This window comes from Microtus oregoni, unplaced genomic scaffold, assembly GCF_018167655.1.
Source record: "Microtus oregoni isolate MIOR12 unplaced genomic scaffold, Mior012 000015F_ref0000493, whole genome shotgun sequence".
In the NCBI taxonomy this organism is placed as follows: domain Eukaryota; kingdom Metazoa; phylum Chordata; class Mammalia; order Rodentia; family Cricetidae; genus Microtus; species Microtus oregoni.
Genome location: NW_024543074.1, coordinates 42,829,497 through 42,855,649, shown reverse-complemented (window position 1 = coordinate 42,855,649; position 26,153 = coordinate 42,829,497). Strand labels below are relative to the sequence as shown.

The 26,153-nt window shown below is 49.6% G+C and overlaps 1 protein-coding gene and 1 non-coding gene across 3 annotated transcripts; both read right to left on the bottom strand.

Annotated features, from left to right (window-relative positions):
* Positions 1–438: 438 nt before the first annotated feature.
* Positions 439–24,966, bottom strand: Sparc (secreted protein acidic and cysteine rich). Of its 2 annotated transcripts, none has more exons than XM_041665498.1 (10): positions 24,850–24,966; positions 15,332–15,401; positions 12,987–13,049; positions 12,282–12,369; positions 10,912–11,033; positions 7,071–7,191; positions 4,755–4,888; positions 4,114–4,262; positions 1,944–2,092; positions 439–1,356 (listed from the first exon to the last, which is right to left on the bottom strand). In XM_041665498.1, the coding sequence occupies exons 2-10, from the start codon at positions 15,386–15,388 to the stop codon at positions 1,328–1,330; spliced, it is 912 nt and encodes a 303-aa protein (XP_041521432.1). In that variant the 5' UTR covers positions 15,389–15,401; positions 24,850–24,966; the 3' UTR covers positions 439–1,327. The 2 variants fall into 2 exon arrangements, with proteins under 2 accessions (XP_041521432.1, XP_041521433.1); XM_041665499.1 differs by having other exon boundaries at positions 12,987–13,046.
* On the bottom strand, positions 13,438–13,540 carry LOC121457263. Its single transcript, XR_005975757.1, has one exon. It is a non-coding gene; the product is annotated as a U6 spliceosomal RNA (small nuclear RNA).
* Positions 24,967–26,153: the final 1,187 nt, after the last annotated feature.

The following is a 26,153-nucleotide window of genomic DNA, read 5'->3' as shown; positions in this document are numbered from 1 at the left end:
TGTGCAGCTGGGCAAATGCTCTACCAACTGAGCTATACCACGGGCCAGGAACTGAATGAACTCCTCACCTGTTAAATTAGTGCTCAGAGGAGCCAGGGCTTCCCTGTGTATGAGTGTGTCTAAGCATGTATAAAATCATAATAGTGTGTTTGCATCCATGCAGGTGTACACAAAGATGCCCAGGTATCTGTGGGTCGGGGGAAATAAAGTGCCTGAGACCAAGACACACACACCATCACCCAGGACGGCAGTTTCTAAGTCGTTACTTTTTATTTTGAAAGATTTGTCAAGCTCTTCACGTCATCGTGAGAGTTTGCATGATTAATGAGAAGCAGCTTTTTCATGAAATGCTTGGAGGTGAACAAATTCTTAGCCTGCGAGATCCGACCGTTCCATTGACTTGGAAGTTTCTCTTGATTAGTAGATGGTTATTAGCGAGGTGGGGGTGGGGGCATGCTAGAAACTTCATGATAGCCGTCTAGATGTAAAAAATCAAACCAATTCACCAGCTTCACCTTCTCTACGTTACAACTTTCTATGCCTTCCTCTTGAGTCTTGCTTTCCTGAAACGACCTCCCAGTGCCTGGAGCCCCCAGGAAGAACCCCGGAAGCCCATTATCAGTAGGAGAATCCTGTGAGATGTTCTGGTCCACCCATAGACCCATGGCTTGCCAAAATTTGAACCAACAACCAAACACAGAAAGAAACTGCCTAAAGAGTGGAAGAGACAGTGAGGTCTTGGGCTGCTGGGAGTCCTCACAGCTCCGGAATATTCTCTCAAATCGTTGATCTAGGCTACCATGACTGGGTTCTGAACGGTGGATCCTCGGGTCTCAGAGCATCCTTGCCCAAATTTTGTATCCTATGTCTGTCACTTTCCTTTGCCTTCCTACGAAACACCTGGGGAAGACCCCAGGTAGCCCCCACCCCAAAATGAGATCAGCAGAGTCTGGATGGGTGAGTGTTAGAGTCAAGTGGAAAACAGGAATGAAAGCTAAAGATACCTCGTGCTTGGGTAAGGCAAGCTCGTGTGACTCCATTTCCAACACAGCCAGTGAGGCACTGGGCCGTGGAGGGGACGTGGGGGCTGTGGGGGCTGTGGATGGGCCACGCCCCAGAGTCGAGTTACATGGGAAAATGCCATGACTTAGGTTATAGTATCTTTTTTTTCTTCTTCTTTTAGCACCGTTAATGTATTCAGTTAAATCTATGTTAGCACCTTATCCCCAGGCAGAACAGCCGACCATCCAAACATTTTTAACAAAGGGGGAATGGTAAGGGGGACATCAGAGGGAGAGAATCCGGGACTGCAGAAGGAGGTGTGACCTTAGATCACCAGGTCCTTGTTGATGTCCTCTGCAAAGGAAGGAGAGTGGGAGTTAAAAGAAGGTTCTGCCACATAAAAGCAGAAGGGGGCTGGTTGGGAAGAGGAGGGGACAGCAGGAGTGGGAACAGGAGGGTAATGAGCCTCAAAGATGACCAAAATATACTGTGTAGATGTAAGAAAGTGTCATAATGAAATCCGTCATTGTGTATAATCACTATACGCTAATAAAACAGGGAGGCTGGGTGTCCGTCCTAGGGTCCTAGGGTCTGCTGGATTTCCTCCCGTCCCAGCACCAGTGACCAGTCAAGGTCACTGAGAAGAGGTTGAGTGGGACCTTGATCTCCCTGACTCTAGCCTGTTTCCATCTCTTGAACTGGTTGCCAAGTTGTACTTCCTGTTTCCTCTCCCGAGGCAGCCAGTTCCCAAAATAACACTTCTGTGGAGGACTAATGTTTAAAGGTCAGGAAAGAGACCTTCAGGGCACAAAGACAAAGACAGCAAATAACAGGCAAAGGAGACAGACAGGACAGACAAACGCCAGACAGAGCCACCAGAGGGGAAGTGACGACATTCCATCCCTCGGGGGCACTTCTTCGCCCTGAACCCCAACACTTACGCTCCTTGATGCCAAAGCAGCCGGCCCATTCGTCCAGGGCGATGTACTTGTCATTGTCCAAGTCACAGGTCTCAAAGAAGCGTGTGGTGCAGTGTTCCATGGGGATGAGGGGAGCACGCAGTGGGGCCAGCTCAGTGTGGGACAGGTACCTGGCAGGAAAGAGTGGGGAAAGATATGAGCAGGGGAGAACACACAGCTCAATACAGGAAGCCAGTGGTAGGAGTCCAGGGCTGGCATCCTGGCTTTACCCACAGCTCTGCCATGGACCTACAATGGAGCCTATAGTGCCACATTACCTCACTCTGAGCCTCGGTTTCCTATTCTACATGACAGGGGGAGGAACTGGCTGTTCTGGTTCTGAGTCTCAGTGACTTCCTTGTAAGTGTCACTTGGCTGAGTGGTAGCCACACAGAAACAGTGTATTCAGCACCTCAGTTATGGTAAGTCAAAATCTAGTGAAATCACACTATAGATTTTCAGTGCTCACACATCAATACATAGATGCAGGTACCAGAAAAAGGGTCTAAAAACAGACCCACCAGTCTTGTAATAGGGCTGGGTTGTAGCTCAGCAATAGAGCACCTGCCTAGAATCCCCCATTGAGAATCTACCGGTAAAGAATTGGGGAAAAGACTCAGTGGTAGAGTATTTAGCTAGAATCGTCTAGTAAGGGGCTATGGTGTGAGGTGGATCAGTGATAGGAGACCTTCCTAGAATTTCCTAGTGAGAGGTTTGCCTAGCATGTATCTAGCATGTACCTGGTGATGGCTCTGACTTCTAGGAGGGACTGAGCCAGAGCTGGCTAGGCAGCGAGATGGAAAGGGTACAGAACCTTCTTGCGTCCTCTGTATATCACACAATGAACGACAAAAGGATTGTCCTCTGAAGCCCCTCTCACTGTCCTCCCTGCTGGACTCCAGAGCACGATCTTTTCTTCTCTTTCTTTCCTTCCTTCAGAATCCCAGTTAATTGTCCCTAGAATACTATCGCCCACAAGGGACTTCAGGGGACACCAATGTTCTTCACAGCCTCCTGCTTGCAAGAAGCATCACACAGAATCTGAACCAACCAGGCCTCTCCTTCACTGTCTTGCGAGAGAACAGACTCAGGCAGCTGCAAGGCCACCAACAACTCTGACCAAGAGGAAATTGGAGCATTTTCCCAGTCACCCAGCCCCAGCAAACCATCTAGAACTTTCTCTAGGCCACTTGGCTCATGGGATCGGGATGTCCCCTAGGACTCTCCCCTTCATACTCCCATGTCACTCAATTGGATCCTAGCCACAGCAAGAGCTTGGGAGAGGAGCAGCTGAGAGCTTCCCAGAGCCTAGGAGAGCCAGGCACTGGGGGTGGCGGGGGAGTTGACCAGCAGGGTGGGCAGTGTCCTGGCGCATAGCCGGACACGGAGCGAGCAATGAGCATTTCAGAGAGGAGCTTTCCTGGCCTGGTTTCTTTCTCCCTGACATGCCAGCAGGGTGGCCCTGCCTGTCCCCTGAGTGACCACCTGTTTTCTGCCATTCAAAGCAAAGAGCCGAAACAGCTCCAGGAAGGATCGAGTGAGTTGCCTCTTTGGGAGCTAAACAGGGTCTCTTACACTCACAGCTGCAAAAGGAGGCCAGCAGTGACAGCGGGGTGTGTGTGTGTGTGTGTGTGTGTGTGTGTGTGTGTGTGTGTGAGCTCAGGTGCTGCCTGTCCTCTGAATTCCCTGCAGTCTCCTTAATGCCCTGGTCACAACCCAAGTCAGGAATTTGCGATGCGATGTGGAAGCCATTGACTGATTTTTGAGGAACTTCTGGGGCCAGGTGGTTTTCATGGAGCTCAAACTCAGTCTGGATCTGGGACATGGCCACTGGGATGACGGCCGTAGGCTGTTGAAGGACCGTGAGCAAGCACGAGCGAGGCATGAGCAAGGCTGCTGTGCCTTGGCCCTGGGTCACATTGGAGTCTGTTCCTGGATGCTCTAGGGATCATTATTTGTACTGACGGCTCCTGCTTCTAATGTTAGGGGGTCTCAGGGTTCATCTTTCCTCAGGTTACTCCTTCCATCTTCTCTAACCCTAAGCAGACCGTGGAGTCTTGAGCCGAGGGGCCTTACAGACTCATCTCGTACCCCTACCAGCCTCAGTTCAGGCCAGAGCTGAGCCTATGGTCCTGAGCACCCTGACTCTTACCCATCACTGGGGTGCTGGTCCAGCTGGCCAAACTGCCAGTGGACAGGGAAGATGTACATGTTGTAATTCTTCTCGAAGTCTCGGGCCAGCAGCTCCACGGGGTGATCTCCAGCCTCCAGGCGCTTCTCATTCTCGTGGATCTTCTTCACCTGTAGGTGGGAATCATGAGGTGACCAAGCATCCCAGCCCCCTCCCCTCTGTGACGAGAGGCCAGTCAAGGCCAGAGCCCACAGTGAGAGGAAGACAGAGGCCCTGGTGGGAGCCAGCAGCTTGTCCATGGATGGGGAGGTCATAGTACTGCCTGACTCATGCCATCGCTGCCTAAGGAGGCTTAAGGAGAGACTGAGAAATCTATATTAGGTCTCTGGCACAGGGCTACATATGCCCACTAAAGGAGAAGACCTGTTGACTCAGATGGAGAAGGAATAATAGGGTTATGCTTTGGGTCCGTCTGTTACAGACCTTCTCAGAGCCTCCAAAGGCAGCTGGAGGTTTGTGTCCTGGAATCCAGGGTGAAGGCACCCTGCAAAGTGGGGCTACCTCGGGGCCCGGTTCTAAGAACTGGCCGTAGATTCCCATCAGCAGGGTCCAGAGAGGTCAACAGCAGGCAGACTGGTCCAAGCTGGGAGGAGGCCGCTTACCCGCAGCTTCTGCTTCTCGGTGAGGAGGTTGTTGCCCTCATCTCTCTCATACAAGGTGACCAGGACGTTTTTGAGCCAGTCACGCATGCGCAGAGGGAACTCGGTCAGCTCGGAATCCAGGCAGGCGGGGATGTCTAGGGCACAGAAGACAAGATTAGTCAACCTGGCCCCCCCAGAGGGCAGACACACTACCTGGCTACTCTCGGCTTCTTGCCCTACTCCCTACAGGAACTTCACTAGGCAACCTTGGCCTTGGCGCCTCTGTCCCTCTGAGGCAGACCCTTCCCAACGTCTTTTCTTGGTAAGTAAAGAAGACTGCATGGGGAAGCTCAGGGGTCCTGAGGCTCCCCAGTTGCACCTAACCTAATACGGCACACCGCCACCCCAAATGCTCTTGCATCTTTCTCGGTGATGGGTGGGATGTGATCTCAGCTATTGGAGGCCAAACCCTGGAAGGTACTTGAAATAACCTCTATCCATAGCTCTATCCATATGTTGTCCAACATAGCAACAGTGGGGAGAAGGCTCAAGAGTACACAACCCCCGGAACCTCTTTAGAGATTTTAACCCCAGAATGTCACACCTCGAGATTTCATTCAGGCTCTCCAGTCATTGAACTTAGCAGTGAGCAAGAGAAGGCTCTTGCTTGCAGTCAGAGTATCAGACCATCAGCCTACATCCAGTTTGGATAGATACCAGCAGGGAGGAGAGGGCAATCTGGTGTGTGCTCTTTTGTTACTGTGAATCCAAAGAATGTACCTTTGAGGCTAGGACCACTGCCATCCGGGAGTGGAAAGCCCCACGTGGAGCTGGATGGGCAGGTGGATGGCCTCAGAGGCATCAGCATCCACTTGCTAAGGGCTCCTTAGAACATGCCTCTCGTCACGGCCCAAGCCTCCCTGCGCACATCCCCCACCCTGTTTTCTCTAAGGCTCTCTAATCTATGCCCTTCCTTGCACATCCCAGCCCTGTTATTAAGAGCTCAGAGCTAACTATTGGGACACTGTTTCCTGCCCTCACTTCCTACAGCTGAAAACCTCAGGCTGGGGAGGGGCTCTCCTTTGTTTGAGTTTGGTTCAGTTTGGCTTGCAGAGCAGGGGGATGGGATCTAGGCCCTTGTGCACACCAGACAATCGCTCTACCACTTAGCTATAGTCCCAGCCCACGGGGAAGAATGTTCCCTATACAGAACATGCTATACACAGCTTATGCTGTCTCATGGGCACTGAGTGTGGTTTGGGAGACTCATATGATAAGGAAACCCCATACCAGCAGAATTTGCAGCTTGGGTCACTAACAAAGAGCCAGGCAGAGCTCCTGGCATCCCTCTTCAAAACCCCTAGGCTTTTAGAAAAGGGGGACGAGGAATATGAGGGAATGAGGGGCTAAGGGTCTGTGTCGATACAGAGGAACAGAAGGAAAGGAAGGCACGCCCCTATTTTTGAATGTAGTTATTTACTTATTTATTTTGGCATAGATGTGTGCTCATAGTCATATATGTATGTGCACCTGGCTGGAAGCCAGAGGTCATTCTCAGACATCACACCTCGGGGGTCATCTGACTTCTTATTTTTTGAGACATTCTCTCTCTCTCTCTCTCTCTCTCTCTCTCTCTCTCTCTCTCATTGATCTGGTGCTCACTGATTAGGCTAGGAGGACTGGCCTGTGAGCCCCAGGGATCCTCCAGGCTCCACCTCCCCAGTACTGGGACCACACATGTGTGCTACCACACCTAGCCTTTTTACATAGGTTCTGGGGGTGGAACTCAGTCCTTAGGCTTATATGGCAAGCACTTTACCCACTGAGCCATCTCCCCAGCTCCAGGCATGCCCCCATTTGAAAAACATTCAAACTGAAAGACATTTAAAATATTCTGCGGGCCCAGGTCAAATTTGGTTTTGATTTTACTGTGCTGAAACAGGAAGGCTTTGAGTTAGCCTTATGAAGGATCAGCCTTGCCTGGCGATGGTGGCACATACCTTTAATCTCAGCACTCAGGAGTCAGAGGCAGGAGGATCTCTGTGAGTTTGAGGCCAGCCTGGTCTACAGAGCAAGTTGTCTCCAAGAGAGCCAAGGCTACGAAGGGAAACCCTGCCTCAAAAAAAAAAAAAAAAAAAAAAAAAAAAGAACATTCTCATTCTTCTCTAAAATGTGCCCCTATGACTGCTAAGTCCCTTCCCGGGAGATAAGATGGCCTGAATTTATTTTATGAATGGGTACACTAAAGCTCAGAGAGGGGAAGAAATTTACCCAAGATCACAGAGAACACAAAGCCGTCTCCCTGAGCAGAAGGCTAGAAGGTGTGGGCACACTCACATTTGCATGGCCCAATGTAGTCCAGGTGGAGCTTGTGACCCTTCTTGGTGCCCTCCAGGGTACACTTGGTAGCAAAGAAGTGGCAGGAGGAGTCGAAGGTCTTGTTGTCATTGCTGCACACCTGTTGACCAAGCACAGGGCACCTCTCCTTCATTCCCAAAGCCTGACCTGGTAGCCCTGTCCTTGCCCATTTCAGAGATGGGGACACGGGAACCCAAACAACTAATAATAACAGCCAAGTTCTCACACACGAGGTGAACTGGAGGTTGGGGAACAGAAGCCCACTGTGGTGGTTTGAAAGAAAGTGGCCCACATAGGCCCATAGGGAGTGGCACTATTAGGAGGTAATGGCCTTGTTGGAGGAAGTGGTCCTTTGGAGATGTGTTTTGAGGACTCAGATACTCAAGCCATGCCCCGTATGGCAGTTTCTTCCTTCTGTCTGTGGATCAAGGTGTAGAATTCTCAGCTCCTTCTCCTGCACCATGTTTGCTTGTATCCACCATACTTCCCTCCGTGATGATAGTGGGCTAAACCTCCGACGCTGTAAGGCAGCCCCAATTAGATGTTTTCTTCTCTAAGAGTGGTCATGATGTCTCTTCACAGCGCTAGAACACTGACTAAGACCATCACTCTAGACCCCACTGTTCCCCCATAGGAGAGCTAGGGGTGATTCTGGAGCAGAAGCAAATCTGAGTCACAGTCAAGACATGGAAGGTACTTCAAAGACAGTGAAAGAAAGGGCTGGGAAAGACATGTGTCCATGCATAAAGAACACAGCAAGCTATGAACCATTATCCTTCCGGAAGACACAGTAAGGCAGATGAGATAGGTCAGAGAGTAAAGACACTCAAGCCAGGAAGTGGGGGTGCACACCTTTAATGCCAGTGCTCAGAAAGCAGAGGCATGAATTCAAGGCCAGCCTAATCTATAAAGCAAGTTCCAGGACAGTCAGGGCTACATGGAGAAACCCTGTCCCAAAAAACAAAACCAAATAAAACAAAAACTTGCCACCAAGCTTACTGAACCGAGTTTGATCCCAGGATCCGCATGGTAGAAGAAGAGAACTGACTGCTAACACCGACCATGACATACACACATGTAGGCACACACACAAACATACAAACACAAAGAAAGAAGGAAGCATAAGGGTGCCCATGGCCTGGGGCCTGGAGCTTGACTGGTGACATTTCCCTAGTTGTTCACTGAGCATGGGTTGCCTGCAGAAGATGCTTTAGGCAGAGTACCCGTGCTCCCAATGGGAGTCTAGAATTGGTCCACACTCAGCGTGGGACCAGTCCCTGGTAAAAACATTTTTAAATTGCTAGAGCTGACTAGCTTGCTGCACGGTAGGTAGGTACTCTATCCCAGATTCAAAGCCTTATCCCTTTACTGTTTTATCTTAAGACACTGTCTCACTACATTGGCCAAGCTAGCTTTTTTTTTTCTTTTTTTTTTTAAAGATTTATTTATTATGTTTACAATGTTCTGCCTGCATGTATCCCTGCAGGCCAGAAGTTGGCACCAGATTTTATTACAGATGGTTGTGAGCCACCATGTGGTTGCTGGGAATTGAACTCAGGACCTGTGGAAGAACAATCAGTGCTCTTAACCACTGAGCCATCTCTCCAGCCCCCTGACCAAGCTAGCTTTAAGCACACTGTGTGGCAGAACCAAGCCTTGAACTTTCAACGTGTCACTTACTTCAGCCTCCCTGTGCCTGGGCTAGGCCTGGACCACCAGGGTTTGCTCAGATAAAACTGAAGGGCCAGTGAGCCTGTTCAGCAGGTAAAGATGTCACATGACAGAGCGAGAGAACTGACCCCAGCGGGCTCCTCTAATCAGGAGCATCGCCGCACCATGTATGGGGCTGGGTAAAAGAGCCCTGTGTGATCCTCCTAGATGGAGACTCTCTGGATGCTGCAGCCTCTCTCTGCTTCCCATGTGATCCAGATGACTATTTAGGATATGGTCTGGAGTGAACCTCTGCTGGGCGAACTGACTCACTGAGTCTTGCCGGAAAAACCTCTGGTCATAGAGGAACCATAAAGAGAGGCTGAGGGCTAAATAAGAGCAGAGACCCAGGTAGGAGCACCCTGTGATAGGGGAAGAACCCGGAGTCAGTAAAGGCTTACACATTGCTGTAGGGGGAGATTGCAGCATCAGAGAGCCATGGGATGGGGGGTGGAGTTAAAAGTGAAGTTAATAAGAGAACCTAGACAACAAAGAGGATGCTAAGAGAAACATATATAGATCTACTCTTCATGGGAAGTAGAAAAAGACAAGATCTCTTGAGAAATTGAAAGCATGGGAATCACGGGAGAGGGTAGAAAGGAAGGAGGGAGGAAGGGAGGAGAGTGGAGAAAAGTGTATAGATCAATAAAAACAATTTTTAAAAAATGAAGATAATATTTGAAGCCCAGAGGCAAGGTTTGTTTTGGAAAATTATTTAAAAATAAGCAGCTAGATTGGAAGTTGCTGGAAGAACAGTGGTGCCAGGTTTTCTGCCCTGAACCAGATAGTCCCTACCACAATAGTTGGCCTAAATAAGTATCCAAAAAGTATTTGCTTGAATGAATGGATAGGTGAGTGTGTAGAGGGGTGGATGGATGGATAGATAGATGACTATATAGATGGATAGGAGGATGGAAGGATGGATGGATGATGAGCTTTAAATGGTTGAGTAGAGTGAGTGAATGGGCAGTGAAGTGGGTGGATGGATAGATGAATGTATGAACAGATGGATGAGTAGATGGGCAGATAGACCGGTGAATTGATGGGTAGCTGAGCAGGTGGATGGATTCATGGGTGGATTTATAGTTGTATGGGTGGATGAATGTGTAAGAATTGGTGCATATACACATGACAGATGTGTGGGTGGGTGGGTGGATGGATATATGGTAAGTGCACACTACTGGAAATAGAATGGATAGGTTTAAGAAATAACAACGCTGGGTCCTTGTCACATACCTGGCATCCTTAAACAAATGCAGGGCAGCTCTAGGAGTTCAGGATTCTCTCTCCCTTTTCAGTTATGAGGGGATTAAGACTTAGAACCTCTCAGCACCTTGGCTAAGATCTCCCAGCTACCAAGTGATGGAGATGGGGTTGGCAGTGAGCCTTTAAGCAGACCCTAGACCCCCCATCTGTAGGCACAATGCTTTACTAACTACATGCAATACAGGGCCAGTGGGATGGCTTAACAAGTAAAGGTGCCTGTCCCCAAGCCTGATGTTTAGGATCCTGCACCCCATATGGTGGAAGGAGAGAACAGACCCCAGGAAGTCCTCTGACCTCCACATGCATGATACACACACTCATACACACATAATAAATAAAATGTAAAAAATTAATAAAAGGATCTTCCTCTCGGAGAGGCAGCTTTGCTTCTGCCTCTCTCCCCACTTCTCTGCTTCCCCCCTTCTCTGTCCCTTTCTCCTCTTCTCTCTCTCTCTCTCTCTCTCTCTCTCTCCCTCCCTCTCTGTCTCCCCCTTCACCCTTCCTCCTCCATAACCCCCTGAATAAACATTCAACCTCACCCTGAAAAAAAAAATTAATAAAAGTATTAACAAGAGTGCATTCCATCTGAGATTGTGTAGCACTTAGCGATCAAGTTCAGCACAGAGTCTGGAGCCTGGTGGTACGAGTAAATTCTTTTGAATTCTCATCAGTGGCTAGAAGGGTGGGGCTGAGGAGGCCCTCAACTATGACTCAGCTCCTCTTTCCTGTTCTGACTGGTCGTAGGGAGAGGACTTCTGAGAATGGAGATGCCCTGCTAGGTCTCCCATGCCCACCGATTTCTTAGCACATTGAACTTTTGCAGGACGCAGGTCCCTGCTTTTACCTTCTCAAACTCGCCAATGGGAGCAGGGCAGGTGGTGGGGTCCTGGCACACACACATCGGGGTGTTGCTCTCGTCCAGCTCGCACACCTTGCCATGTTTGCAGTGGTGATTCTGGCAGGGGTCTGGAGGACAGAACATAGTGTCAGCTCACCAGGATGGCACAGCCCCCTACACCACACAGATGGGAATTTGGGGCTGACAACTTTTGGCTGTACTAGACTCCCAACACCAGAGATTTGGGCATCCCTCAATCTCCTGTGCTCAGTCATGGAGTTTAGGATAGCAATTGACTCAGTCTGGGGATTAGAGATTCAGTTCAAGGTCAGGACTAGGCCCTTTTCAGAGGGCTGAAACCTCAGTCTGGGACTCAGAAACCTGGGGTGCATATGGTTCTCCCAGAGACTGAAACAACACCTAGATCCTCAGTTCCCTGCTGAGCAACCACAGTGCAGCATTTCTGGATTCAAAGCACTTTCTAGAATGACTTGGAAGATTGAGCTGTTGTCATGGATTCAGTGAGCTGTGAGGTCCAACGGAATAGAACCAGGTGTCCCCAAAGGAAAAGGAAGAACCCAGGCCCACAGTAGACAATGGGCCCCCCACTTCGACAGGAAACAATGGCTGGGCACAGAAGAGGAAAAGGATATGACTCAAGACCCCAGCCCCTGCTTCAGTAAGCCCGCCCAGCTCTCTTCAAATACCCTTAACTGTCCCCTCAAGAAAGCTGAAGTGGGTGCTGGGGATTTGAATTCAGGTCTTCATGCTTGTGAAGCAAGTGCTCTTACCCACTGGGCCATTTTCTTGGGGCTTCCATCTGCACAACTGCTTTGTTAAGATATGGAAGCCCTAGTTCAAAGGATCCAAACCTTGTTTCAATCTCTGCTTCCAAAGTCCACGCCTTTAATCCATTGGACCCGGATACCTCAGCCTCTGGGCTGAAGACTGGAGCCCTGAGTCACTCCCTCTCTACTCGAGGCATTAGAATTTATGTCAGGCTCCTTCCCTACACCCCTGCTTCCTTGGATCAAGTAGAAATTGAATGAGTCAGTCAGCTTTTTCAGATGGACTCCTGGGAGAAGCTCGAGTCCAGACTGAGGCCCTGGGGGAATCTTGGTGACCAGATGTGATCATGACCTTTGTGGGAATGTGACACCCAACTGTGGCGTTTCCTCGGCCCTTCACAGCTTGGATGGACTGGTTATAAATAGATCTATCCCAGACTCCCCTAGCCTGAAGATTTCCAGCTGGCCCTCTACAGCTGCCAGGGCCCCACAGTGCATCCCCTCGGTCAGAAACTTCCTGCGAGATGTCCTTGTGTCCACACGGGCAAGGGCCATCTAGATGTGCCAAGTGACAGGGAGGAGACTTACTGTCAGCCACCACCTCCTCGACCATTTCCTCAGCACCGTCCTCAAACTCTCCCATTTCCACCTGGACTGGGTTGGCACCCACAGGGACCTGGCATGGAAGAGAAAGAATGAGGACAGGGGTCCCCACCCCATCCCAGTCCGGGAAAAGAGTTACAGAGGAGGAAGGGACCTGCATGAAGTTTCAGAGACCCACAAGAGAGTATGAGGGACACACAGGAAAAAAGTAGGCTGGGCTCAGACCATGGTGCAAATGCTAGGGTGGAGAATTTAGATGGAATCCTATATTTATTATTAGTCTGTTCGCTTTATTATTCTTTATCAATATGTCTAGAGCCCCCAAATTCCATTAAAATAAATCAGAGGCCTCTAAGATGTTAAGACAAAAGACCTCTATGCCTGCCAGGCCCAGCTGTGTGGGTCCCTTTGTTTCACAGCAGGGAGACTGTGGATAATAGTGGAAGAAATATGAAGCCCAAACATTCCTGAATCCTCCCAACCTTGGGGCTCAAATGAAAGTTTGGGGAACAGTCATGAGTGTCTGGGGATGATCCAGTTAATATTGGGTCCTGTGTGCACACAAGAGGAGGACATATGGACCATTCCAGCAAGGAGCCAGCCCCACTGCCCTTGCCTGAATGGGCCAAGGAAGGGACCAGTCAGAAGGGGGTCAGGGGTGGGGTTACCACCAACGCACCACATACGTACCCCAGTATCCTCAGCCACAGTTTCCTCCGCCACTATTTCCTCCTCAGGGGCTTCAGTCTGCTGCTGGAAAAGAAAACAGGGTTCAGAGAGTTGGTCAAGGTCCAGGCCAGCTTCCTCCCTGGAGTGTCTCTGGCTGGGAGCACAAGCCTGGGGGCACTGAGATCTCAAGCTGGGAACACTGAGGTCGTCTCTGGCTGGAGCCCACATTGCAACTCCATCCTCCTTTCTACCTTCCTTCAAAACGTTTGTTATTGCATTTTTATTTAATTTGTATGCAGGAGTCGTACGTATGGGATGGAGTGAGCACCCACGCCACGGTGAGATGGCTTGAGGGAGTCGATTCTTTCTTTCCACCGTGTGAGTGGGTCCCGGGAATCAAACTCAGTTTGTCAGGCTTGGCTGCTGAGCCATCTCATTGGCCCCCTCTTTATTTCTTTCTTTCTTTTTTTTTTAAAGTATGGAATACTTCATGTATTCCTGTGTCCCCTTGCACCAGAGTTGTGCTGATCTTCTCTGTATCATTTCCGTTTTAGTCAATCTACTACTGAATTGAGCCCTTATCTCAATACTTCATTTCATTTCATTTGGGCAGGATCTTGCTTGCTACAGAGCTCAGGCAGGCCTTGAACTCGCCAATTATGTTTTCGCCTTCCAAAAAGCTGGAATCATGGGCTTGGGCCACCACACTTGGCTTTTACAGACTTTCCACCAAACCATTATTTTATTGACAGAGGTTTTTGTGAGACCCAGCCAGAATAAACACCCTTTGTGACTTCTTATAGATGTCCCACCTTCCTTCCTATTATGTGTGACCTCGTTTTATGGTTACTAGAAAATTCCTTCCTAACATTTCAGACTCCAGGAGATCAGGTGGGGCCGGACCAAAACCTTGAGGCCTCTGATTGGCTGCAGTCGCTTCCAAAATTAAAAGAAACCTCTCCAAGTCTTCAGTCAAACTCTGCCTGCCTGACGAGTTTGGCCAGAAGCTGCCATCAGGGAATGCGGATTGAAAGAAGCTATTCCTAGCCAGGCACACTGGTACAAATAACCCAGGAATGGGAGTTGGAGGCAAACTGTATATAGTGAACGAGGAAGGGGTGGGGGGCTAGGACCTCATTTGGCCAGATTGGCTCTCTTTGAATATGTTTCTTTTTTGTTTTGTCTTGCTTTATATGCAGCACATTCGCTAAAGTTGGAATGATGGGCATCTCTGGTTCATTTTGATGGCAACCTCTCCCACTCCCAGTAAGCCAGCCCAGTTTCAATCTTACTCCAAGATCCAATTGCGGCTGCCCTGTCCCAGGCCTCCAACAGTCTCCGATGTCATGATCTCTGTCTGCGTCTTCTCTGCCCCCCACAATTCAGCCGGAGCCAGTTACTTATAATCAAATAGCTTCATGGGCTCAAGCCAGCCTGTCCCTTTCCCAGCTTCCCTCCCATAGATAAGCCTTCATTTCTGCTGTTGACACCCAGATTAGAGGCCAGTTCCTGCTAAAGGACCCTGAACTGCAGTACAAGCTCTGACCTATGGGTTACAGGGAGCTCTCTTTTTTTTGGAAACTTTACCCAATAGTTTCTTCCCATTATTTCTCCTAACCTTGCTGACTTTAAAAAAAGAAGATATATTTTTAAAAATTTATTTATGTATGTATTTTTTATGTGTATTGGTGTTTTGCCTGCATATATGTCTGCATGAGGGCATGGGATTCCCCTGGAACTGGAGTGACAGATAGTTGTGAGCTACCATGTGGGTGCTGTGCATTGAACCTGGGTCCTCTGGGAGTGCAATCGCTGTTCTTACATGCTGAGTCATCTCTCCAGCCCCCCAAAATACATATTTTTTTAAATATCTTTTTAGATTTCTTTTTTTTTTATTTTATTTTATGTGTATGAGGGTTTTGCCTGCATGTAGTCTGTGTACCATATACATGACTGGTACCCACAAGAGGCCAGAGCCCCTGGTTGTAAGCCACCATATGGGTTCTGAGGACTGAACTTGGCTCCTCTGGAAGCGCTTTTAGCCACTCTCTAGCCCCTATTTTTTTTAAGACAGCATATCAAGTAACCCAGGTTGCTCTGAAACTCACTACACAGCTGAAGATGACCTTGAATTCCCGATCCTCCTACCTCTACCTCCCAAATGCTAGAGTTTTAGGTGTGTTCCATAAGGCTGGGTTTACAATGCTAGGGACCAAACCCTCGGCTTTGTGCATGAGTGCTAAGCAAAGCACTCTAGCAACTGAGTCACGTCCCAGGCCTGCTGTCTCCTTGAGCACCCAGAGCAGGTTCAGAAACTGGAGAAAGCAGAATGAGTCAGAACTCAGACACCATCTCTCGGTACTTACAGGGGCTGCCAAGGCCCTCCCGGCCAGGCAGAGGAGAAAGAAGATCCAGGCCCTCATGGTGCTGGGAACCCTGGGGGAGGAGAAAATATGGGATCAGCAAGAGACGCTTCCTCCTGAGAGGCAAAAGGTGACGTTAGATGGGGATGTTAACTGCTTGGCTGCTAAAAGGAAGCCTCATTTGTGCTAAGATGCCCTTTGTACCTCCAACAGCCATTGTCCTACTTCTTCATGCAAGAAGCAGACCTGGCCTGGGGCCTCCAAGGGAAACCGTGCAGCTGCAAATGAATGGAATGGGTTTGTTTGCTTCGTGGCCCTTCCCATCTCCCAGTTTCCTGCTATTGAGGATAAAGGTACAGAGTTTCCTATTTATGGTCATGAGATGAAGTCTCCATTCTAAGTACATCGATTTTGGTTTTTGACGTGTTTGGACAAAGACAACAGCTTAAAAACTCAAGTTTGGGCTCTTCGATTCTTCTTGTTCTAAGATCTTTTTCCCCCTCCTCCTCAAGCTCTCTCTCCTCTACTCCTCCCCTGACTTTTACTTCCCCTCCCCCTTCTCTTCCTCCCCCCCCTCCCTCTCCTCTTCCCCTCCACATCCCCTCCTCTTCAATGGGAGAAGTCAAGAGGAATCAGGGACAATGAGATAGGTACACTTGAAAACAAAGCTCCATGCTCTGGGGTGGTGGAAATCTGAGATCACATTTTCTCCACTCTGCCCAGAGGGACAGCCTTCTTTGGGTCCTCCAGGGAAATCACCCAGCTGTGCCCTTGCGTTAAGATCTAAAAAGGCTCCCTGATCACTGCTCTGATCCAGCTTTCAAGATGTTAAACTCTAAACTCTCCAACTCAAGCCAGGAAGGGACCTTGGAACAGACCTCTGCTGGTGACTCAGGGACCTGTGGTGGGAACATCTGACTCCTTGGGCTAACCAGATGGGCTTCTGTTACCAAATGGATCTAGAAAGTTCTTCCGAAATCTGCCTCCCTCAAGCTTGTGGTCTACTCTGTCTCTTTCCACAGGCACACAGAGCAAGCCTGCTCCCTCTGCCACCCAAGAGCTTTTGAAGGAGCAATGGCGATGCCTTATCTGCTTACCCAAGAGTTCCCTATCAGCCCCACCAACCCTAGCTTCTTCATTCTCAACTGACAAAACTTGGTGCTGGGAGATGCCTTGGCAGTATGGGCAGAACTACAAGGCTTGGATTCAATGCCCAGGCTCTCACTCTACCTCGATATTGTCTCCATGTATGGGTTAAATTCTATGTTCTCTCTAAGCCTTGGCTCCTCTGTCAACAGAGAGGGCTAGAGGAGGCCAGCTTTGAGATGATGGACAGTCTTCAAAATGCTTACAAAACGGAAGGTTGGGAGTGTAGCAGAGGAGTAGGGTGTACATGCTTAGCTTTCAGTCCCTGACGCCAAGCAAACACAAAGAAAGCTGGTCTTGACAGCCCCTCCTCTAGCATCCACCTTCTTCCCTTGGATAATAGCCTTTGAAAGGAAAAAAATAGTCTAGATTCCTAAACATCTTTGAGTTGAGGGTGTAGCCCAGAAGTGTCATGCTTGATTAGCATGCACAAGGCCCTGAGTTCAATCAATCTACAGCACTACAGAACTATTTGGATGGGACCCGAGTAGCAGAACAGGCAGAAGAGGAATAGACTATAACAGTCCTGCAATAGCTTAAGCTGAGAAGAGCCTCACCCCCTACTTCATGGTGTGGACATGAAGGAAAACTGTAAAGAAGTCAATGAATTGACTTGGAAGTTTGTCATTGCTTCAGGACAGCTCTGCCTGGTGGAAAGGTCCTGGCTTTCCTTTTTCTAGTCAGCTTCTGGAACATTCCTTCCCCTCTCACAGCTGTTCTCTTGTTCCCCTTCTTGCTTCTCCGTTTGGAAAATGCGAGCTCAACATCCTCTGCATGTGACTTTTGGCAGATGGGACAGGAGAGGGGGTATCAATGAGGACCTTGTCTGAGGTGTTTGAAATGGAAAGGTCAAAGTGGGGCTGCCAGCTTGAGCCCATACATCACCCTCTCCAGTCTTCAAAAGCAGAGAAGTCCGATCACTGGAGAGGTAGCCAGGCTAGGACCAGAGATGTCATACCTTTCAGGTTAGAGAGTTAGAGAGACCTGAGTCTGGATGCCCCGTCTTGCTGAAGGAAAAGGAGGGGATCTTGGGACCCCAAGACTGTCCTGCCTCCATCATCCTGCACTCTCATCTGCCCTATCTCGGGACTTAAGTCCTAGAGTGCTTCACAGCCTTAAGCCCAGAGGCTGGGTGAGGGTAGGGAGAAAACAGACCTATAAACTCTCAGGGGAGGTGGTCATTGTCCCCATCCCAGCTCTGCCTGGTGCTCTTCACCAATCCCAGAATCTTTCTCCTCTAAATATCAGGGTGAGCAGCTGGTGGGGTGGGGGCTTAACTAGTTTGGATGAAGAGCTACGTCCCCTGCTTGCCCATGAGACGCGTCTCTGAGGTTCTATAATACACCTCCGGCCAAAGAGGCTGGGGTCCACTCTTCAAAGCTAGCTGGAGGTACAACAGTCACCCCAGGCAGGCCAGAGCGTATGGTTAAGACCCCCTAGTCAGTACAAGGCAGCCATGATCTTTCACACTCAAACCTAGGTCCAGCTTGCTGGGGAACATATCAATACCTTCAGAGTCTTCACAAGCCAAAAGATGGCCTGAGGCAGGTCTTTCTGCCCAATAGCACAGAGGAGAAGAAAGAAGCCTGGGAAGGAAGATCCATGCCTAGCCAGCAGCCCAGCACATGAGTGACAGGTATCAGCATGGTCTCTCAACTCTGTGCGATGTTTCCCTTGGCAGCTGCCTGCTCCCGGGATGGTCACCAGGATGGTGCCCACTAGGGCCAAACTGGCCTGAGACGTAGGTAGGAAAAATGCCCTGGGCAGGGAAGGAAGTGGAGGTGTATTACTCTTGGCTTGGTGACCACCAAATGCAGACAGCCCCCGTTGGTGCCCTGGCACCCCCTCCCCCTGTTCCGTACATTGAATCCCTTTCTTCTGCCTGTATTTGTTCTGGAGAGAGCTGAAAACTCGCCTGGGCTGCCAGCAGGACCCGAAGCAGAGGTCACTTGTCTAGCTCTTCGGATGGAAGAGTTGGGATGGAAAAGTACAGCCAGCCCCCAGCTTGCTTCCCTTGAAACCCAAAGGGGCTCCTAGGAGCTCCCTACGGACACGGAGATGCCATTGAGTATCAAAACCCAAGGGTGCTTTGGAACTGTGGGCTTTTAGACAGTGTGACTCAGAACCACAGACTCTTAGGACGACTTAACTTAGGTGGAAAGTGTGTGGAGAAATGCAATCTCAGAAAACTTCCTAAGGTCTCAGAGACCTTAGTTAGGCTGGCCTCGAACTTGATCTGTAGCCAAAGATGGTCTCAAAGGCCAGATTCTCCTGCCTCCACCCCCCAAATGCTGGGAATACAGGCCTGAATCGCCACACCCAGTTTGGTTGATTTTAGGTTTTGGGGGATGAGGGAACTGTTCTGTGTTTTAAGACAAGGTCTCATTATGTAGCCAGAGCTGGCCTCAAATCTGTGATCTTCCTGTTTCTGTTTCCTGAGTGCTGGGCACCACCAGGCCAGACCCAGGGGGTTACTGAACCTTGAAATGCTGCCAAGGCCTTGTTGAGTAAACCTTCTCCAAAGACCAGTGCCCCTAACAGACCAGGGCCTTTGCTGGACCCTGTGACTGTGTGCATAAAATTAAAAATACAAACAAACAAAAAGCAGGAATGGGGGGAATCAATTAATAAGTGCTTGCTATGCAATCATGAGGACCTGAGTTCGGATCCCCAGGACTAGTGTAAAAGCCGGGCATGGCAGCACATGCCTGCAATTCCAGTACTGGGGAGAGCAGAAGCAGAAGGGATCTGGGGCTTGCCGGCCAGCCAGTCCAGCCGAATCGGCAAGATAAAAGTCAGTGAAAGACCCTGTCCCCAAAACAGAGTGGACAGAGCTGAGGAGCAACAGCTGAGGCTGACTCTGGCTTCCACAAGCACATACACACAAGCGCAAGCACACATCACACACAGGGAAAGAAAGAGCTCAGTATACTAGGAGGGGAATTGGGCCTGGGTGCACCATAAGCCACCTGGAAATAGCTCTAGATTCCCCTAGAAACAGCCAGACACCCTTGGGCAAGGAAGCCCCAAAAGTCCTTATCTGTTCTGAACTCCTGGGTTAACTTAGCAGATTTTGGAATGCATCCTCTCCCCCACTGGCACCAGATTCCTTGTTTTTTATTTCTATTTCTTGTCGGAAGGGAAGTGGTTAAGAGTCACAGATGTTAAAACCTAGAATTGGTTCTAGGCAGCTCGGAGGCGGCTCCAGAGTTTGTGGCTGGACACAGCCCTGCTGAAATTCCACAGAGTTTCCTAAAGTGCCACGTTTTACTTTGTCTAGACCAGGCTGGAGGAGTTCCTGCTGCCTGCGCTTCCTCCAGACCATGTGACTGGGTCCTGCTGGCAGCCCAGGCTGAGTTTTCAACTTTCTCCAGAACAAATAAAGGCAAAAGGAAGGGACTCAATGTACAGTCATCCCTGTGGCATCAGGGGTGGCCACAAATACAGGGGGATAAGAAACATCAAAGTGTCTAAGATGTAACATCTGGAAAGGACTAAGGGATTCCAAAGGCAGCAGATAAGTAGCACACCAACCTCCCCACACCCCGCCTGTGTGTGTGGCAGACATTACTAATCCATCATATAATCTCTTTCCCTCAAAGTCTGGAGTGGCATTAGCATTCTAATACCATTCTGACAGCCACTACTAATGGCTTGCCATTGGGAGTCACATGACAGTTCTTTACTGTGTCTCTACATTAGACAAAGAACTCATGGCTTACAGAAAGAAAGTAACTCACTCAGATTCCTAGGGCAAGGTGGTTTCTGAACCAAAAATTCAAAAATATATAAACTTTAATTATGATTTTTTTTTTCCACTGAAGTCTGAGATCCTAATGCCACAAGCAGTACAAGATGATCCAAAGAGAGCCTTTAACCCAGGACTTTATATCAGGTTCCTGGAAGGACCAAGTCATTATCTCTGCTCATGGCTTTCCTACTAGATATCTATGGCCCGACAGACGAAAGCAGAGCTGATTTGCTGCCCACCACACTCCTGGCCAAGGCGAAGGCTGTTCTCTAAAGGGTTCTGTTAAGTCACCATTTGCTGGCGCTGGCCCTGACGCTGTGCAAGCCAGCTAGCTGTCCCAGGAGTCACAAGTGAGGCTGGGAGGAGCAGGGATCCACACTCTACAGTATAGGGGAAAGTTGACTGGAAGCTTCTGCAGCCTCTCCTTCTGCCTGTTTTAAATTGGAGGCTAAGGAGGGGCCAGTGGGAAGAAACCAAGAAACTACTTAGAATTCCCATTCCTTGGGCTTTGGGCCTAATGACCAAGACACTCAGGCTGGGGAAGGCTACTGTAGGCCAGCAAAAGGAGGGAGGAATTGCTGTTAATTATGTATTATGAATGATTTAGGGTCTACGGAGCAAGGTCAGCTCCAAACTGACCAGAACCTGACAAGGTTCCAAAGATGGGGAGGCTGGACTCAGTCACCAACCTGTCGTATAAGCTCAAGTGAATTTCTTTCCCTTCCTGAGTTTCAATGTTTGTATCTAGGAAATAAAGAGGGCACTCATATGCCTCTCTCTTTCTCTCTCTCTCTCTCTCTCTCTCTCTCTCTCTCTCTCGAAGGGAGGGAGAGAGAGAGAGAGATGGCTTCTTCATGACTGATAGTCTATTTGATGGTAGGTGTGTTTGCATCCTTGACGGTGTGTCTGGAATAGGTGACGAATGGCCTGCCTGACTTGGCATCTGTTGGTATGTAAGGATCACGGTTTTCATACTCACGAGGTGTACCTGGGGAAGGGGCATGGTGACTGGAGAACTGACTGAACCCTTAAGAATACTTACTGCTCTATCAAAGACCCATGTTTAGTTCCCAGCACCCATATCAGGCTGATCACAGCTACGTGCAACTGTAGATCTGGGGATTTAGGTGCCCCCTCCTGGTCTCTGAGGGCACCCACAGGCATTGTGCTTACACACACACACACACACACACAAATAAACAAATAAATAAGTAAATAAATACTAATTTTTTTTTGTTTGTTTATGAGACAGGGTTTCTCTGTAGCTTTGGAGCCTGTCCTGGAACTAGCTCTGCAGACCAGGCTGGCCTCGAACTCACAGAGATCCGCCTGCCCCTGCCTCCAGAGTGCTGGTATTAAAGGTGTATACCACCACTGCCCAGCTAAAACTAATATTTTTTTAGAGATGTACTTAGAGAATTTCTCTCCGTGTGTGGTATGTGTGTGCGTGTGTGCATGTATGCATGCATGCGTGTGTGTGTGTGTGTGTGCACGCATGTGCGTGTGTGAGGATCTCACTCAGAGAGAAGAATGTGAGGGTGTGGCTGCATTCTGCACTTTTTTTTTTAGCCATGTGTGTGGTAAAGTCAGTATCTACATATTTAAACTCTGTACCCCATGTGTTTTGCTTATTTATCTCCCCAGACTCCTCCGCCAGCCCAAAAGGACTCGGCAGGCAAGCATTCTTTGCTTCATAACCTCTACTATTTAAAGCTTGTTTTCAACATTGAAAGCTGCAGCTGGAAGTGAAAAGCACAGATGTGCACTGGATTATAGAGCCCACAGCTGGACACGGGACCACCCAGAGCCAGTGCCACCAGAGCCTTCTTTCCTGTTCTTCTCCTCAGATGAGAAAGGAGGCTACTATTCAACATGCAGGGTGCTCCTCCTTCCAAGGCAGTCAGGGCCTGGGACTGGGTTCAGGGGATATCAAGCTCAGATCGTCCCCATCTGACAGAATGGGAAACTGAGGCTAAGACAGGCAGCATCTTTTCCGATGTCACCATTGAATTATAACCCATGCTTTTGACCAATACCTGCCCTTCCTTTCTTCCTTTCCTGTATGTGGTGTGTGTGTGTGTGTGTGTGTGTGTGTGTGTGTGTGTGTGTGTACACAAAACTTTGACTAGCCTGGAACTCACTTATATAGACCAGGCTGGCCCCTACCTCGCAGAAGTCAGTTTCCCTCTACTTCCTCAGTGTTGGGACTAAAGGCTTATGTCACCATACCCATCTCCTTTATTTTTTTGAGACAGGGTCTCTCACTCTCCTGAAGCTAATGAGTCCAGGCAGGCTGGCCAATGAGCTCTAGCGCTCTGCTTGTCTCTGCCTCCCCAGTGCTGGGATTACAGACAGGCAGGCACCACACCTGGCTCCCCGTTTGAGGGCTGAGGATCAAGATTCAGGTCCCCAGGCTTACCCAGCAAGCACTCCAGACTGAGTCCAGGTCCCAGCCCTAGTGGCCAGACTTTCTGTAGAGGAGGGTGCACTGCTCTTGGGAAATCGACAAGAAGACTCCCAAACTGAAATGAATTTAAACAATGTATTTTTAAGTATTCCTGACAGCACTTTTACGAAGATGGTCTCTGGACCCCAAATGTTGGAGCTGCCGGGGGGAAAGGGGTTTTGAAGAATCCTGTCTTTTCTAAAATCTATCCGCTACAGGTCTGTAAAAGGCTTCCCCGTGCGTGCACTATCCCTTTCCATCCAGCACCCTCTCCTAAGGACCGCTGTTACTGCCCGAAATAGGGAGGAAGCCAGAGTTCAGGAAGAAAACAGATTAGTTCAAGGTTCAACAACACCTTCTGAGTACAGACCCAAACTCCCTGTCCTGCAAAGGGCCTCACTAGAGGATTATCACAGTCCTGGGGGCCCTGGGACTTGGGAGATGGGGACCGGGCCAGGAATTTGCTGTCGATTCTTATTTGGGACGGGGATGGGTGGGATGGTGGCAAGGGGGACTGGAACCTGACGGTCCCTGACCGTTCCCAGAGTTCCCTCCCAATCAGTAGGCGGAGACCCTAGGGGTTAAAAAAAAAAAGGTTACCGTGGCAACTCGCATTCCTCTTGGAGTGAGTCACCAGGGAGAAGAGCCTCTTGGTGGGTGGGACTTGGAGAAAGTTTCAAAAGCTGACTCCTTCTCAGGACCTCCCCCTCTTCTCTCCCCCCTCCCCCCAGTGCAGCCCTGTCGATGTGGCAGCTGATGGCTGAATTAACTCTCTCTTCTCCCAGCCACTCCTTTCTGGCTTAATCCTTGGCAAATACAAATTTGTTTCTATTCTCCACATCACACCCTTGCACCATTCTGGGGGTCTGATATCTGTTTGGGAAGATCTTAAACCTGAAAGTTACAGACACCTGTCATCTCTTACACACACAGGCATAACTCACATGCACGCACTTGCGCACACACACACACACACACACACACACACACATACACACACACCTACACTATGCACACAATTTGCAGGAACTTCCAGAGACGCCCTGAAGCTATTCTGTTCGTAGGCTCAAAGTCTTATGGGAATTTAGGTACTCCCAAGGACTAACCCTCTTTATTAGGACAGGAAGGCTAAACTCAAGGGAGATGCCTTGGTGAGATTGCCCACAAACTGTGCCTAAAGCTTGCTACCCCACATAGATAGGGTCCACATCTCATTCCTCTTACCTGCACTCGGATGGTTCAAGAAACTTAACCTAGAAGGTCGCCAGTGGAGACTTTCCCCCTGCAGATATGCTATCTGTCCCTGGGGAGGATGACTTGCGCCTGTTCCCTTCGGGTGAGACTTATCTCAGCCACCCTGGGAAAGTTCACAGAATAGCTCGGAGCAGACTAGCATCCCCCAGGCTGGTCCGAGTCTTGGGTGGGTTCAGCAATGAGGTGTGAAAGGTGTCCTGGAGCCCGAATCCCCTACTCCCCTCCTCCAATCACCTCGCTCCCAGTGTAGGGATCGTATCAGTTGGTTTTCTCAGAAGTCTGGATACAACTAAAGCAACTGTCGGTGGGTTCCTGTACTGACCAGCTCTCAGAATTAGAATGGGAACAATGGCAATCCCAGGCTGGGAAAGACAAAAGAATTTACAGGCTGACTGACGCTGCCACGGGGTGAGGTGGGGGTGGGTTGAGACTCCAGGGACCTGAACCTTCCCGAAGGAACGGATTAGAGGCAATGCCTTGCTTTTAAACAGATTGTTTTACCTTTCTTGCAAAGTCCCGTTTGGGCAGCAGCACTCTGACCCAGAACTCTCTCTCTGTTCTCCTGGACTAGGGAGCCAGACCCAGTAGGCTGCTAGCCGGATGGACTCTCCTGGTGGTGATGGGCAAATGAGGATCAGATTCCCAGAAGAGGAGACAGCTGCCACCGAGGGTGACAGAGGACAGACTAGCGGCCTCTGGCCCCAGAGAGCCTACAGAGAGACAGTAATCTCTACAAATCATGGCTATTTTCTGCAGAGCTACAGAGAGCAAGTTCCCCTGTGAGTGAGCAACAGGTTTCCAGTCTGTGCCCGAAGGGAAGCCTCCCTTTAGCTTATCTCCTGGCCCCCAAGGCTAGTCATGGGGAAGGGGCATAGGGACTGATGCAGCCTACAGAAGAGCAGGGGCTGGCAGGGTGTTGCATACCTCGGCGCAGACAGGCAGGCAGGCAGGCGGCAGAACAGTTCCGGCGGTCTGAAGGGCTGCAGGAATGTGGAGGGGTTTAGAGGCAAGCAGCAGGAAGCCACTTGGAGCTCTGGGCAGGGTCTGTCTCACCCTCCGCCTCCACCCAAGGCCCTCCTCCTTTTCTGTCTCCTCCTTCCCCTGGCCTGCCTCCCCCTTTTCCCCAGAACCAAAGCTAACTGTCTTTTCTTTCTTCCTTCCTTGCCTTGTGGCAGGCTGTGGTACCCAGACATCCTGGCCCCACCTGCCTCATCTGTTCCGGGGCTGCTGCCTAAACAGACATGAGGGTCTGGGCTGGAACAGCCACAGAAGTCACCTAGAACAGCACGGGTCTTGTTCAGCCTGAGGCCGGCTGAGGCCCCAAGCCTGAAGTGTCCAAGGCATTACCCAAGAGACACAGCTAAAGCCAGCGTCCTGGCTTTCCAGCCAGCCAGTGAACTTGACTGAACTTTCCTGTGGACTTAGGTGATGTGCAGAAGGGCAGAGCAATTCGAGGAGTGGGGGAGTCGTGACAAAAACAAGTCCGGAATTTTCTCAGTGCCAACAAAACAAGCTACTGCTGGTGACATTTGATGATGAGGTGAAGTCTTGGTCCATAAAGTCCCCCTCTAAGTCTAGCGGCACTCAGCCATAGATAAATGGGGGATTTAAACTTGCTAGGAAACTGGCATCAGTGGTACCTGACAAACACAGAGAGCAGTAATATTGATAGATCGGGAGCAATAACGAGGGGTGGTGGGGAAGCCATGGTTGACATAGCAGGCTTTCCATTTAGATGTTGTTTGTTTTTGGACAAGATCTCATACTGACCACTTACTTATCATGTAGTCGAGGATAACCTTGAACTTCTGATCTCCCCGCCTCTACTTCCTGGGTGCTAACATTACAGATGTGTACCACCAAGACTAGTTTATATGGTGCTAAGAATTGGATCCAGGGATTAATGCATGCTAGGCAAGCACTCTACCAATTAATCTACATTCCCAGCCTGACTTAGATGCTGTTAAGAGACCATTTTAATAAGAAGGGCACAGGCCCATGCCGGGCAAACAGTTTGTATACAACACCTGACCAAAACTGGTCCAAGAAAGCTGAGTCTACATGTCAGCCCAGTGAACTGGCCATCCATGCGGCAGCTCTTGACCGAGCACTTTGTGCGTGTCTACTTCAGGGAATACCATCATGGATGCTGCAGGAGCTTTGGGTGTGGCTAAAAGAATATACCTCAAACATAGAACCACATCCTCGGTGATGCAGACCCTAAGGCT